At 41.4% G+C, this 16,572-nt stretch overlaps 2 protein-coding genes across 3 annotated transcripts; one reads left to right on the top strand and one right to left on the bottom strand.

Moving 5' to 3' along the window:
- Positions 1-1,733: 1,733 nt before the first annotated feature.
- LOC306705147 (CD5 antigen-like) lies at positions 1,734-6,047 on the top strand (the record flags this gene model as incomplete). The annotated part of the gene is made up of 6 exons (XM_079171847.1): positions 1,734-2,025; positions 3,373-3,714; positions 3,807-4,045; positions 4,265-4,532; positions 5,621-5,703; positions 5,804-6,047. Coding segments are annotated over 6 exons (1,377 nt in total), but the record flags the coding sequence as incomplete, so codon positions are not given.
- Positions 6,048-12,235: 6,188 nt separating this feature from the next.
- Positions 12,236-14,522, bottom strand: LOC306704667 (uncharacterized protein). Of its 2 annotated transcripts, XM_079171118.1 has the most exons (6): positions 14,443-14,522; positions 14,221-14,333; positions 13,978-14,135; positions 12,870-13,576; positions 12,709-12,780; positions 12,236-12,633 (listed from the first exon to the last, which is right to left on the bottom strand). In XM_079171118.1, the coding sequence occupies exons 4-6, from the start codon at positions 13,480-13,482 to the stop codon at positions 12,467-12,469; spliced, it is 852 nt and encodes a 283-aa protein (XP_079027244.1). In that variant the 5' UTR covers positions 13,483-13,576; positions 13,978-14,135; positions 14,221-14,333; positions 14,443-14,522; the 3' UTR covers positions 12,236-12,466. The 2 variants fall into 2 exon arrangements, with proteins under 2 accessions (XP_079027244.1, XP_079027243.1); XM_079171117.1 differs by lacking the exon at positions 14,443-14,522 and having other exon boundaries at positions 13,978-14,435.
- Between the last annotated feature and the right edge of the window lie 2,050 nt (positions 14,523-16,572).

Consider the following 16,572-nt stretch of genomic DNA (forward strand, 5'->3'; position numbering starts at 1 on the left):
GTCGCTGTGCAGGAACACTGGAGGTGAAACATGGAGGAGACTGGAGACCAGTAGAATACTATCACTGGATCCTGAAGGCAACAGCTGTTGCCTGTAGAGATCTGGACTGTGGCTCTGTTGTTTCTACCAGATGGAGAGAGGAGTCCTCAGAGAGATCTGTGTGGTGGATCGACTCTGACTGTGTTCAGTCTGGATCTGCTCTGAGAGAGTGTTTAATGCCAGATTCCGTTTTCTACATCGTGGATCTCACCTGCTCAGGTAAGTCCATCAGTGACATCATCAGTGACATCATCTCTGACAGCAATGTCTCCAGGATGTTCCTTCCTCTGTCACAGTGACAGTCAGTGGGTTTCCACTGGACTGAACTGTAAAGTTATCAGGACAACGACATCCTGAAGTGTAGAGAGGTGGACTTGTTTCTGGAAGCTTCAAACCTCCATAGACACACACACACACACACACACACACACACACACACACACACACACACACACACACTCACACTCACACTCACACACACACACACACACACACACTCACACTCACACTCACACTCACACTGAACATGAAGACAATGGAGTGAGGTCGCATTGTTGCATCAAATAAAAAAGTTTCATAATAAATGAATAATTCTTGGTGAATAATAATAATAAAGTGATTAATTATTGACTGCATGAACTGTACCAGCCTCCATGTTAAAATAAAAACTCCTCAAAAGTTTCCTCTTAGTTTATAAAACGTGATGTTTCCTCAACGAACACATTCAAGTTAAAATCCAACATGTCAATCAAATCATAAGTTCTTGATTATGTTTGTAGTAAATGAATATTCATGCAGTCAATGTGTAATCAGTAATGATCTCTGTGTGCAGTGTGTTATGCTGTTGGTGGTGGAGTCCTCCATAGATTCAGACTCATGACTAATAGACAGGAAACGATGCAGCATGTGATCAGTGAGGCTGTTTGTAGTCTGATATCAGCCTCACTGGTTCCTGTTCACTCTCCTACAGACGGATCAGAGCAGCATTGAGTTACTGCTAATGCTGACTCAGCATTTACTGCTGCTTCACATTAAAACACCTCAACAAGACAATCACAATGGGGGCTTTTATTGTGAAGCACTCACAGGAAACACAATGTGTTCATCACTGAGTACTGAGAGAGCATCATGACTCGCTGCCTCTGATTGGCTGAACCATTTTAAAGCCTTTTCTTTGCTGCCTGATAATAATCAATATAATATGTTGTTATTGTGTCTTCTTAACTTTGGACATTTCTCTGTTTTTAGCCCCTCCCCTCACGATGCTCTGCCTTCTGAAGGAAGCCCTTGTTAATAATAATTTAAATAAAAATAATGATAAATGTCTTGTTTTGTCGTATTGTCACAAAAGAATATGATCCTTTAATCTCCTCTTCTGTGATTGGCTGAAACAGAAGGAGACGTGTAAACACAGTCTTGTTTTTAAAGCAGGTTCAACTGTCTGAATATTAATGCAACAACATCACAATAAGTTTTTGGTGTAAATTGCAAATACATTTCTATTATATTTACTTAAAACAACAAATATGTGTCTATTTCTCCAGGACTCCAGGCTGAAGGAAATCACACATCAACAGGTAAACAGAGAAAGAAAAGAGAAATAAAGAACCAGTGAAGCAGAACCAGCATTCATGTGTTAGTTTATATTTTATTAATTAAATTCATTTCTTTACTGACGACTCTCTTGTTTCTGTTCAGAAGCTGTCAGGTTGGTGGGAGGAGACAGTCGCTGTGCAGGAACACTGGAGGTGAAACATGAAGGAGACTGGAGACCAGCAGGTGACCGTTACTGGACCCAGAAGACAGCCGATGTTTTCTGTAGAGATCTGGACTGTGGCTCTGCTGTTTCTACCAGACAGAGAGAGGAGTCCTCAGAGAGATCTATGTGGAGGATCAACTCTGACTGTGTTCAGTCTGTTTCTGCTCTGAAGGATTGTGTATCATCATCATCTTCCTTTTCCTACATCGTGGATCTCACCTGCTCAGGTAAGCCCATCAGTGACATCATCTATGTGCCAATCTACTTCATGTTGTGGTCCAGTTCCTCCCTCTCTACAACACTCTCTGAGGTGCTCTGTCCCTTCATGAGCCTTCACCTGTCTCTTCCTTATCCGGTGTACCGTTAGATTCTCATTGTCTGCTTTCAAACGTGACTTGTTGGCACGTTGAACTCTACTGGCTCAGCACCTGGTGCTGCTGAAGTGGAGACATGTTTCTTCATCAACTTCAAGGCACATCTTCTGAGGTGTGGATACTTGTGTTCATCAGTACGTCCCATAACTCTTCATTCATGCAGGTGTTTCCCTTGATTTGATCTCAGTGTGAATGTGCAGTGAGAGAATCTCTTCCTCAGCAGCAAAGCTGTCCAGGTGGAACACTGACACTATTTAGCTCTCAGTAAAGCTCTGCTGATGTTCTCGTGTTGCTCCTCATAGAAGTCAAGCTGCACAATGTCTTTGTCCTGATGTTTCACTTCCGTCTGCATGTGAGGAAAGTTCACAGCGTTAAAGCCTACTTGACAGCAGTTGTGTCTTTTGAACGTGTTTCCTTCACTGATCCTGTTGATGACATGTTCTTCATAGTCCTGCAGCTCTAAACCAGCTTCTTGACCAGTAAAGGGAGATCTGTCACACACACTGAATCCAGGAGCCACTGGTAGTCCTCTAGCTGTGCATCTTCTGCATGGAATGAAAGATTCACAAAGTCTCACTGAATGTCAACACCAATGTTCCTCTGCTCAGCCATCTTACATCAGTGTGCAGCAGCAGGTCTCTGTGTTCAGAGCCCTTCTCCTCCAAGTGAGTCCACAATACCGTTCTCTGTAGAGTCCTGGTCCCAACACAACTCACAGTCTTCAAGGCAACACCCCTCCCTTCTTTCATGTTGAACATCTTCCACCACAACGCTTGCTGGTGAATTCTACATGATGATGAAGGAAGTCGAGGAACGTTCTCTGTGTAGCACAACATGATGAACCCAGCAGCACTGATGCGTCTCTGAGCTTCTGTGCACCGTTTCATAATGACGCTCCAAAGTCTCTGCTTTGGAAAGACCACGCTCACATCGCAGACAAGACAGACGCTGTTCAGATCTCAGTGAACTAAAAAAGAATCCTCCTCCCAGTCTGACTAAATATGTTAAGTTCATGATCTTTAGATATTTGTGTTTTGAGCGAACTTAGCTAGCTGGTTACTGATTATTATTATTATTGTAAATATTATTGACTTATTGTATTATTCAATTTAATCTCTGAATTATTGTTTCATGACATCTTGTTATTTAGTGTCTGGTGTGTTTTCTCTCTCTCTCTTTCATCTTCTATCATCTCTGCAGACTCTGTCAGGCTGGTGGACGGGACGAGTCTGTGCTCAGGCAGACTGGAGGTGAAGTCTAACCAGACTAACCAGACTAACCAGACTAACCAGACTAACCAGTGGTGGTCCTCAGTGTGTGAAGAGGACTTTGACCAGCAGGATGCAGAGGTGGTCTGTAGGGAGCTTGGCTGTGGGGCTCCTTCAGTCCTCCAGGGGGCGCTCTATGGAGAAGTGGAGGCTCCGATGTGGACCAAAGAGTTCCAGTGTGGAGGCCATGAGTCTGCTCTCCTGGACTGTAGAAGCTCAGGCTCAGATAGAAACACCTGCTCACCTGGTAAAGCTGTTGGACTCACCTGCTCAGGTAGAAGAGGAGCTGCAGCTTTGATCTGGTTCATTTCTGTTCTACTGAAACTCACTTTGTTCTTTACTGACGACTCTCTTGTTTCTGTTCAGAACCTGTCAGGTTGGTGGGAGGAGCCAGTCGCTGTGCAGGAACACTGGAGGTGAAACATGAAGGAGACTGGAGACCAGTAGAATACTATTACTGGATCCTGAAGGCAACAGCTGTTGCCTGTAGAGATCTGGACTGTGGCTCTGTTGTTTCTATCAGAAAGAGAGAGGAGTCCTCAGAGAGACCTATGTGGAGGATCTACTCTGACTGTGTTCAGTCTGGATCTGCTCTGAAGGATTGTGTATCATCATATTCCTTTTCCTCTTCCTTCATCCTGGATCTCATCTGCTCAGGTAAGTCCATCAGTGACATCATCTATGACATCACGTCATTATTCAGGGTCCATCTTGTTAAATGGAGGGTAAACATGAACTTTCATCATCTCTCTGTGTTTACAGAGCTGCTGCTTCAGCCAATCATCTCTGTGTCCTCCTCAATGTACGGGGTCTCCGAGGCCCAGCAGCAGGGGGCTCCGGTGCTCAGGCGCTCCACCTTCACCATCTGCTGCTCCATCCAGCCACAGTACCCAGGAGGCTCCTTCCAGCTCACCTTCACCTCCTCCAACTCAGCACACAACTACACCCAGCCAGCTGTCAATCACTCTGCCCACTTCCTGTTTCCTGCTGCAGGGTCCGCCCACCAAGGAAGCTACAGCTGTGTTTATCAGCTCTATGTTTTTAATCACACCTTCTCCTCTGAGAGCCGTCTGCTCTCCATCACTGTCTTAGGTAAGCTGACTGTTTACATGCAGGTTTGAAGATGATTGGTCCAAACTGACTGAAGGTGATCAGCTGACCACAGAGTCCATGTTGTTGTTTCTGGAATGACTCTGTGACTCCTGTCATTGTGTTACACATGTCATAGAGTAACCAAACCTAAACACAGTCTATCAAAGGCAACAGCTAACAATCTACTGTAGCACAGAGCAGGTCTGGTTACCAGGATAACTCTGGTTCTCTGAGAACTGAAGCCCCTTCTGAGGTGACCAATCACAAAGCTCCACTGCCACCACATCAGTCGTAACACCTCTTAGCCCCCAACTCGCCATTTTCAAGTGTAGTTCCTCCACCAATCAGAAGCAAGAAGGGCGGTGTGCTCCGAGACTTTAAACTCTGTCTGAAAAGTGACACCGTCTGTCTTTAGACCCTCGAGTTCATGGAAACAGTTTTTAACTGAAGTCACTTGTTGCTTCCTGTTTCTACCATCATGTTGGTCTCTTTGAACCACGAACACGATTGTTCCAGGAAGCGACATCTGCTACTGAACAGAGAAGCCAGAGCTTCATGTGTTAAAGCTGCATTCTCTCTAGTGTCCACCAGGGGGCGACTCCTCTGGTTGTATAGAAGTCTATGAGAAAATGACTCTACTTCTCTCTTGATTTATTACCTCAGTAAACATTGTAAACATGAGTTTATGGTCTCAATCTCTAGATTCAAGTCTTCTTCAATACAGCATGATGTTCATTTAGTAAATGATGGTCCATTTAGAGTCAAACAGACCATAAAGCAGGGGATGCTTTAGGGGCGGGGCTACACAGTGATTGACAGGTCTCTACGTCACTCCTCCTCAGTCCAGATATGGTCACTTCCTGCTCACTGGTTGTAAATAAAACAAGATGGCGACGGCCACAGTCCACAAACCAATGAGTGACGTCTTGACGACTCCGTCCACTTCTTCTATAACGTCTGTGGTTCAAACAGTGAACAGGAAGTAAACATGAAGAGTAATACGTGTCAGTGATTGTAGATTTCAGGGTCAATGGGAGCTGTTGGACTCATGATGTCGTGTGATGATGACTGTCCATGTGTTTGTTCAGATCCAACACCTCTGATCATCAAAGCGGTCGTCCTGCCGCTGACTCTGCTGTTGGTGACCATTGCCCTTTACGTCTACTGTAAGGTACGGACACACGTCTGTTGTTTAGACCAGCCACTGACATGAAGCTCTCGCTCTGTGTTCAGTGAACTGAAGACAGGACTGTGCTGTCATGTCTCTGCAGGAAAACAAGGGGCGGATGCCGTGCAGACAGAAGAACGCTGAGCTGGTTCGTTATAAACTGGGTGTTCCTGCAGCTGAAGAAGAAGAAGAAGAAGAAGAAGAAGAAGAAGAAGAAGAAGAAGAAGAAGAAGAAGGAGCTCTGGGAGCAGAGTAGCTCCTCCAAGGAGCTCATCTCACATCCAGATGATTTCTACCACACAACCACCACCAGCTCCCTTTGATACGCACGTTCCCTTAAACCAGAAGGCTGAATATGATCTCACTTTATTATGGGCTGTCTGTCTGACTCTCAACAATGTGTTGGTCTCTCCACACGTTCTGACTTCCTGTCTGTGGCTCTCAGCTCCAAGCCCATTGGTTCCTGCTGAAGACGTGAATGTTTAAAATCACCTCACAGATATAAAGTTTCATTTAAAAGTAGACTTGAGATCAGGTTTACCAGAGTCCAAGCAGGAAGCAAAGACTATGAGGAACAATGTTAATGTGAGGTATTAGAATAAACATGAAACATTGACTTCTATCTTCTACATTCTGCAGAACGAGACTCAATGTTCACAATCTGCTGTTTGTCCTTTAAAACATAGAATGAGCTTCATGACTTCACTTTGGCTCCTTGTGGTTCACATTACTCTTTTATTGTAGTGAGCAACATTTATCTCAAAGATAATCAGAATAATACAAATATGAACAACGTCCCGCTGTGATCAGCCCCTAAAACTCATTTATTTCAGATTCAGAAGTTTTTACTATTTTGCTCATTGTTGTTCTTAATCATTGTCGTTCATTTTGTAATGAAGGATTTTGCTTGTTTTTTATAATTAGAGTGTTTTACTTAAATCATTTGCATTTTGCTTAGTTTTGTAATGAAGGATTTTACTTATTTCATTAGAATGTCGCTTATTGTTGTACTTCATTAATGTTGCAATCAAGGTATTTACATTTTTTCATAGTTCAGGATTTTGCTCATTTCATAAGAATATAACAAATTGTTGTACTTCATAAATTGACTTAGTTTTGTAAATAAGGAATAAAAACAAATGTAATAAAGTATTTTGCTTAAATCATGAGCGTTTTGCTTTATTTTGTAATTCACGAAATTTCCTTTTTCATTAAGATTTTACAATATTATGTAATTAAGGATTTTGCTTATTTTCACAACTAAAGATTATTCTTAATAATTGTGTTTTTCTTATTTCATAAGTGTTCTTAATTTTCTAAATGAGGGTTTTTAATTTATTTTATAAAGATCAGGATTTTTCTTATTCCTGTATTTAAGTATTTTAATTACTTTTGTGTTAAATTAATTTAATACAAAACCTCCGAACTAATCAAACAATCTGAATAAAATATGAACACATACGTAAAACTAAACACACATACTTGTACTGCACAGATACATGTAGTACTACTTTAACAAAGTACTTTAAGGGTTGCTGAACTTGGGTCCAGTCGGATCATTTCTGGACGTGGAACAGACGACATGTGACTCTTTAACAACCAAAACCAAACGTGAGCGTCTTTAGGAGCACTTTAAACTCACATGAGCACATCTGTGTTCAAACATGTGCAAATGATCCGTTTTCATGTGTCCACACAGAGAGATGAAGTGATGAAGATCACTGAGATAAATGTATCTCTATCATCTATGTTCATAGAAAACTAAACATGTAATAAACGATGAAACTCTGTGAATGAGCTGAATGTAACAGACACGTTTCTGCTAATAATCAGGTTGTGAGTCAGAACCAAAGCCTTCACGTCTTCTTCTCTGGCAAATGTAAAGAGATGTTACTTCCTGTTTAGTGTGAGACACTGAGATATGAATGTGACTTTTCTTTAGATATGTATTCAAAATAAGAGATTAAGTCACAATTGTGTTACAGGTCTCATAATTATAATACTTTTACCATAAGTACTCTATTTATATTGTTCACAATCAATGTTTTCTGTTAAAAGAAGATATTTGAAGTCGTCACATTGGACATTTTTCAGTGTCCTCAGCTGCAGAAATGGATTATTGTCATGGGAGTGAAGAAGAGAATGATCATTTATTCATTTTATTTATTTATTTATTTTGCAGGGACAATGCACACCAATCAACCCTCAAACTGTAAGTGAGCCAGAGAGGCCAGTTTTCATCTGCTGTCCCCGGCCAGATGTTTGAAGGCAGCCTAAAATTAAAAAATTTAAAATTAAAATTCATAGATGAACAGACAGTAACGTATCGACAAAAACCAATACACATACAAGCAAAAGAAAAGTGTACATAAGACACTAGAGCCGAGCAGACAGGCTGCAGCATGCGTCAGGCAGAGCAAACCCACCTCCAGTACAAGCACATATACAACACCGAGGCACAAAACAGACACATCAAAATGGAAAAAAGCAACACTGAGCAAGACAACGAGACAAATGCACATATAGACGAAACAAGCAGGACAGACAGCACATCAATGCTTGCACACCTGATTGGCAACAAGCCATTCCTTAAGGCTAATTAAGGGGGCGGCAGAATGAAAATCAAAGCAATCGTGCGAATACTAATAAACGAACAAGAACTGAGAATAATGAGTGTTTCTGAAAGTGAGAGAGAAGGATATGAGCGTGGGCAGAGAGAAAGACCTGATGGATGTAGAGTCATAGTAAGGTTTAATGAAAAGGCTCAAGAGAACAGTGTACTTTGCTTCTGGAGTGTTAGTGCTAGGCTACATGCTAGTGTTAGGCTACATGCTAGTGTTAGGCTACATGCTAGTGTTAGGCTACATGCTAACATTGTAGCATCAACAGTCAAAATAATCTATGCATAAATAGAGCAGTTACGTCATTGTTTATGTACCGTAGATAATTTATGGTGTATTCATATAACTATACATGTGTACACGTAGTAACGTCCGGTCTGTGTATAACTATGAAGTACTATCATAAAACTATCATGAAATACTTTCTCCTCCATTTGTTTCATCGCTGATTGGCTGTCGCGTCACAGCGTCACAACAGTTTCCCGCTCAAGTTTACGTTTTTTTACACAAATCGTGCTCCTGAGCTCCAGGACCCTGAAGGCAGCACAGCAGTCCCTTAAACATAGGAAATACATTCACAGCTGAAAACATCTCATTTATATAAATGATGTTTTCAATAGAAACCAGTTCTTCATACCGGTCCCTCCACGGGTATCTGGTCTTCTCAGACCCTCGTACATGAGATAAAGGGACCGATCTCACTCTGACGGCAGCGTCACCGGATCAGGATCATCCAGTTCTCGTTCATAATGGAGGGAGACGTGGTGCCGGTCTAAAGGTCTGCTGTAGCAGCAGAGTGAGGTGTGATACTCACTGATCCACCAGGTAGAAGACATGGACGCTCTGCTGCCTGTCTGAGGAGCCCAGTGACGGTGAATAGTTATTGAAGAATTTATTCCTATGATTATCATGATATTAATTCACATCGTAGGTCATTTGAAAGACCGGCATCCATCAAAGACTCTGGTTCAGCTGAGACACGCTGGTACGAAGGAGGACTGGACAGTGTCTCTCTATATATTTATGAATAGATTTATTCATACACATATGATATACAGTGCTCACTGGAACATTCAGAGGTTTAGAAATCCTTCTGTAACAAATGCCATCAGTGTGTTTTGTGAAGGTCTTGAGCGCTCTTTGCTTCTACCCATCATGAGAGGTTTCTGGTGGGACACCTCGGTAATGAGACGCCTTCTTATTGGCCGTCAGTTGGGACTGAACCAGCTGATATTCATTTTTATTTCTATATTTATTTTCTATATATATATATATATATATATATATATAAATAAATAAATAAAACTGTTTGTTTTCGTGTCATAGCACAAGATTTACAGCCGGTTGTCTTTAATGAACGTGTTCAGTGTTTCTATGTTTAAACTATTTATGTTTATCATATTAATAGTTCAGAGACCAGATGATTGTTAAAAATAAATGAAACATCCTGATGCATTATTGTTTTATTCCTGTTGTATTAAAATTAAATTGAACCGTGACTGTGTACTTTAATTTACATTTACAAGTTATTTACTGTGTTTTTGGATTTATTTGGACTACTAACAAAAATACATGAAGACATGTTATCCCATTTAAGTCAGTAAATATTAGATAAATAGATCAAAATGTCTCCGTATTGCACACTTATAATAACACAAATTAAACATGGCTGTAAAAAAAAATAGTGTTTTTATCAAATTTAAAATGGCTGAAATACGACTCTTGCTAAATTACCGATGCGTCCCTGAACGCATCCGTTAGGGGGCGTTGACCTTTAACACGTGACGTGTGTTTACCGTTTGGCGCCGCAACTCGTGAGAAGTTGTGGACCTGAAATAACTTGATGACTGCAAACTACCAACCGACCGGTTTGTGCTCCGGTGTTCGGTAAGTGTTCATATTTAGACTCTCTGACCGCCTAAAATGTAACGTTAGCTGTCCTCCGACGGGATGCTGGCTGACGTTAGCTGTCCTCCGGTGGGAGGCTAGCTGTATTAGTTTGTACCTACAAAATACAGGTATTTGATTGGCCGAGTATCATCACGTGACAGTTTACAACGCTTGTGATTGGTCGGTGCGCTTCCTGGACCTTCTGAACGAGTACCGTAAAGACTAGAAAAGCTGCGCCGGTTAAAATAGAAGCGCTCAGTGAAAATGTCTCAATTTATCTATCGGTTGTAAGTCTATTAGTGACCCTGTGCTCTAGAGCAACATACTGTAACATACCTGCATTTATGACAAAGAACATGTGAATGTTAGCTGTTCTGGAGACATTTTTACTTCAATAAAACACAAACGAATGTTTAACTTAATGAAATCATGACGAATATAATCTAAGACCAATAATATCCAAACAGATAAAGCCAGCTCAACTTTTATGTACTCTTCAAGTTAGTTCACATTATTTTGTCCACAGACACGTTACCTACTTTAGAATCCTCCGTGGCTGTGAGGATTACCCATAATCCTTTGCTTCTACTACTAGCTGCAGGTACACATTTACAACAGCAGGTGGCAGAGTTTCCCCATTTATCAGATGATCCTTTTCAACTGTTACACATGTGTAGCTCTGGTGTAAAAGTTATATTAAAACAAGTTATTCATAATGAAGTCAGATGAAATAACTCAGTGAGGTCATTAAAGTGAAAGTAATTTAGTTTAATAAATAAAAAGTGTTTTACTGAGATTAAGATCATTTAGTCCTAAATAAACTGGGATGTAAATAGGTGAGTGAGTAGGTGAAATAAACAGCTTTAAACAATATTGATGGCAAACAATGGATTAAACTAAGTTACAGTTAAGTGTGTGTGTGTGTGTGTGTGTGTGTGTGTGTGTGTGTGTGTGTGTGTGTGTGTGTGTGTGTGTGTGTGTGTGTGTTTAAAGTCAATTCAAGTATTAATCTGAGTCTGCTGAAGTGAAATAAATGATTTCTGCACAGATAGCTGAAGACATTTAAGTTGTGGTGTTTTATCAGCTGATTCAGTTTTTATATTTTTTTCAAGCAATTAGTTTACTTCATAACTTTTGGTTTCATATTATTTCTTAAAGTACTGTTTCTTATGGGGTCTAATTTGTGTTTTTGTGTTTTGTTTCTTGTAAATATTAAACATTCTAAAAAGCAGTCAGTAAACTTATTTACTTTTCATCCCAACAAGTTGTCTGTGCTCAGTTATTTAAAACAGAGTTCTAAGAGACTAGATCTATTGGATCTGTTGCTACGTTTGACAGTCTGTTTATTAAGAGGGTAAAATACATTTAAACCTTCGTGGTAGATCTTAGGATACATTACATTACATTCCAGTTTAAAGGTAACTTAGGTCTCCTCTGTGGAGTGTTGGGGCGCTACACATGTAACATGTTCAGCTATGACACTAACAGAGGGAAAGCCTACTCTGTGGACCAGTACAGGTTATCCCAACTGTCCCTGAACGCGTCATCCTCCACAAGTTTCCGTAGTGTAGTGGTTATCATGTTCGCCTCACACGCGAAGGCCACGGCCAGCCGCGTATACCTGTAGAAGACATCTTCATGACCAGAAGCCCTTCCAACATGAGGCTGTTTGATTCCCACATTACCCAAACTAAACCTCCAGTATTTAGTTCAAATGATGAACTACAGAATGTGTCTATTATACAAAAACAATGATAGTTTATTAGTAATAGCATTAATGCATAAACACAAAGTGCTTCACATCAACGAATCAAGATGAAATCATTTATCTTGAAGTAATTATGCAAATAAGATAATAATCTCCAAATATTATGCTTTAGTTTTACTGATATTAAGGCACAACAATAGTTTTATTGTACAGATGTGTATGCGTACAGCTGAGCAGATATAAATGTTTGAATATTTAATATTCTATGTATTACTACCCCTAAAGTAAAGACAGTCAGAGTGATGCTTTCAAGATATTTTATTGAAAACAGCTGAATTTTGAAATGCACAAAAACAAAATGCCACAAAAACATCACATATAAAACAAATGAACAGTAAATTAAATATACAGTATATATACAGTAGATGGTGTATCCATACACATATTCACAAGTGCTGAAAGAATATACAATATATTCTAATTCACTAATAGTATTTAGTCTCGTGTAATAATCTTACCATCATCGCTGACATGTTAATTCCTTACGTTAGTGGGAGAGTAATAGAACACAGGCATCAGAACAGGCCAGAACACGGCCAAAATAACAAACTATTTGAAAGAAAATAGTAACGGCAGAATTCTGCCTCCACACTGATGGAGAAAGACCTGTTGATGGAGACACAGCCGGGGCTCTGGAGACTGCTGCTGGTGGCCCTGAAAGCACAGGCCACATTTTAAACATGTACAGTACAACTTAAAAATACTGTTTGTTAAAGTAGATCCACTCACTTAGTCCAGTGTCATATTTAGATGGAGACAGATTTAACATCTCTCTCTCCAGCTCCTCTTCCTCCTCCATTACTAGGAGATGAAACAATAACATTAACTGTGTGTTTGGTACATTAAATGTTCACATAAAATCTGTATTAGCATGGTTTTTGTGAGCTGACCTAGAGTTGCAGATGTCGGCGTGGCACTAGCTGAGGTAGCGGACACTTCTGCAGGTGGTGGACATGACTCAGCCCTCTGCTGCTTGAGGATGTACTGCTGCAGGTTACACATCCTGCTGTTTTTGATGCACTTCACTCCTAAAATGAAGGCAGCATAACCATCAGCCCTGCTCTCCCAGATCTGCCTCCAGGTGTCCTTGGCCCTGGTTCCAAAGCCAACAATATTGTGACCCTCTGATGCCACTGCTGAAGCAGGCTTCCTGGGGAGTAGGTACTCCCTCAGGTCCTCAATTTCCTGGAAGCTCCTGCTATAGTCCAGAAATGACAGCATGCTGTCCTTACTGTTCCCTTGGGGGTTGAAAGTCCCATCTCTCTCCTCTTCTTCTACCTTTTTCATCAGGTAGATGGTGTAGCCAATATCGTTTTCTAGAAGCCATCTGAATAATCTACCCTTGTATTTACCAAACTGCAGCACGTACTCCCCCATCACCTCCTGTCGGTCTGACACATCGCCTCCCCGCTGAAGGACCACAGTGAGACCGTTGGTCTTCACCAGATCATGTCTCTGAGTGGGAGACTTGTCCTGAAGCGATGGGTCGTTTTTAATCCTCATGGCCTCATCAGAGGGGTCCTGCCGCAGATGGACCCTTCCTGAAGGACACCGCCATCCTTCCTGGGAAGAAGTTGATGGTCCTCTTCATTATCTCCTGTGCACAGCCAAACACAATGTAGTTTATATACAGAGCTCCTCGTGTTAACGTCGATCAGCATTTGTAATAACTACGTAACAGCGTTATATATCACACAGACAGGAAAACAAAGTGTTCAGTGCTCACCTTTCATAGCACTTGAAACCATAAGAGACATATATTGTAGTATTTACCCATTTAAAATGCACACTGTTAATGCTGAAACACATACATACAGCAAATAAACACAACGTCACATACGTAACCTAGATGTGCTAACGCTACGTTAGCTAACAACAGACAGAGTTACAACCTGACAATGCTAAACAACAAAACGTAAATAAACTATAAAAACAGTTTAGCCACAAATACAACTGAGAAGCTTTCATTTAGTTCTAGAAACAATGAGCTGTACTTACGTTTGATATGTTTGTCTGTTAGTCCGAAGATAGAGCCGTGAGCTGTGTAAAGGTTGTTTACTGTAGTCTGTGTGATGCTGGGACGTTTGTCACTCAAAGGGGAAAGCAGGGTCTCCTTACTGGTATGGAAGGTGAGAAACAGCGCCCCCACAACCTCGCTTGTGGCCAGAAATATATGACACCCGTAGTGATAAGAACTACCATAGAGAATGAATGGGAAAAGTTAAGAGATTTAAGGCTTACTATTTTCGGCCCCCGAGAGCCCGCGCCGCAAACCGGTGTTACGGTTCAACCAGGGACCCTGTTAACTGGCGACCTTCAGCCGAATGCGTCTGTTGTTGTCCTAGCTACGGCAGCTGTTAAACACGAGAAGAGAACACGCAGCTGTCCTCGTGAATGCCGCATTGTTTAGTTTTGCAATACAGTGTCAAACCTTCTCATTTACAGTCTTTGGTCAAAACGTACCGGATTCGACGTTGGAGCGTCTTTTGAGGAATCTAGTCCACTCGAGTTTGAAGCGTCGCTTGCTTGTTGTTTATGTGTTGAAACAGGAAGGGAGCAAATTCCCCTTCCTTTAAAATAATAAAGTTGGTATAAAAACAAACAAACACATAATCATCTTTGGAGCCTGTTTTGTGGAAACATGTGTTACGTAGAAGAACTCTGTAGCACAGTTAAACAAATACAAATAAGTTAATTAAAAGTTATATACGGGATTCGAACTCATATCATTGAGTGGAAAAATAATTGATAAACGGAGGCAGTGCCTTTACGCCACGATAGGCAGGACGCAAAATCAAAGGCAGACATAGAAATATAAAACACAGTCAGCAGTCGCTCCTAAGAGCAGAGGAACCAGATCAACTGGTGGCTGCACTGCTCGTTTACCATGCAGCATTTTGAATACAGCTGGCTTTGCGCTGCAAATTAATGAGGCGAACGTTTGTGATGTTGTCATGAGGTGAACATACACAATGTGGACAATAACGCATCAGAGCTAACCATAAATGGCAATGCCATAACATGATGAATGTAACCAGCAAAGAACACAGAGGTATCAAGTTGAGTTCATTTGACTTTGAGTCAAAGTCAAAAAAGACATAATCACGTTTACAAAAGTCACAAAATCACAAAAGTTTAACATGGATTAGATTATTTTCAATTGCAAACTGGACACAGTCTAGATATAAAATATTCATTGGTAACTCTTGTGTTAAAGTTTTAACCCATGGTAAAATCTTCTGTTTTATTTTGGTAATATAGCTTCCGGCCACCAGTGGCCTCTGTTGCTGAAACAGCAGAGAAGCACGCACAAGACGTACGTTGGCGGGAAGACACGGCGGAAGAATACGCCATCTTTTAATGGGATCTACTGTCATTCCATTGGCATAACTCGTGTTGTTGTTGTTCCCCACCCCCATAACACCAGCTGAAACCGGAACGTTAGCAGCAGACGGTAGTTATCGGTGCTACACAATCTACACACGGAAGTCACAAACTACCACGGTAACTTCCGCTGACCGGTAGCAACTACAACTTGTACCGGTGTTGGATGTGATGACGTAAGCTGCGATGGCCGAGTGGTTAAGGCGTTGGACTTGAAATCCAATGGGATCTTCCCGCGCAGGTTCGAACCCTGCTCGCAGCGGACAGGTGTCTCTTTTTGTTCCAGGTAAACGAGATGCAGTTTGTCATCTCACCGTATTAGAGTATTTTTCATTTAGAATGAGTAGTACTATACTTAATACACATATAATGTAGTATAAACAGTAGGTGTACTTATGACTATTCTAGATACAGTATACGCAGTATGGACATGTGCATACATTCATGATGACGATGGTGAAGCCACATTATTGTGTCTCACCTCACCGGCTGTTCTGTGTGTGTGTGTGTGTGTGTGTGTGTGTGTGTGTGTGTGTGTGTGTCTGTGTGTGTTAAGGCCACCTGCTCTGTCTGGCCTTTAACATCAGAACAAAATGTCTCTGTTCTTCAACAACATGACGTCTCTCTCCCTGTCTGTCTCTCCCTCTCCCTCTCTTCCTCTCCCCCTCTTCCTCTCCCTGTCTGTCTCTCCCTCTCTTCCTCTCCCTGTCTGTCTCTCCCTCTCTTCCTCTCCCCCTCTTCCTCTCCCTGTCTGTCTCTCCCTCTCTTCCTCTCCCCCTCTTCCTCTCCCTGTCTGTCTCTCCCTCTCTTCCTCTCCCCCTCTTCCTCTCTCTGTCTGTCTCTCCCCCTCTTCCTCTCCCCCTCTTCCTCTCTCTGTCTCTCTCCCCCTCTTCCTCTCCCTGTCTGTCTCTCCTGGCAGACTTGAGGTGTCTCACAGCTGGAGACGTCTGTTCTGTCCTCCATGTTGTTTAACTGGTTTTCATAACGAACGAGGTGAAACAGGTAAAGACTGTTAAAGGCTCCTCTACTGGTTATATATATATATTCATACTTCTAGTACTTTTACTGTAACAGAGTATTTCTATAGTGTGGTATTAGTACTTTTACTGTAAAGTTAAAGTTAAGATTATTATTGTCATATATATTTACACAGACACGAAATGTGAGCTCTGCATTCAACCCATCCTATAGGGAGCGGTGGGCTGCTGA

Source organism: Pholis gunnellus, assembly GCF_910591455.1.
Source record: "Pholis gunnellus genome assembly, chromosome: 13".
Taxonomy (NCBI): Eukaryota; Metazoa; Chordata; class Actinopteri; order Perciformes; family Pholidae; genus Pholis; species Pholis gunnellus.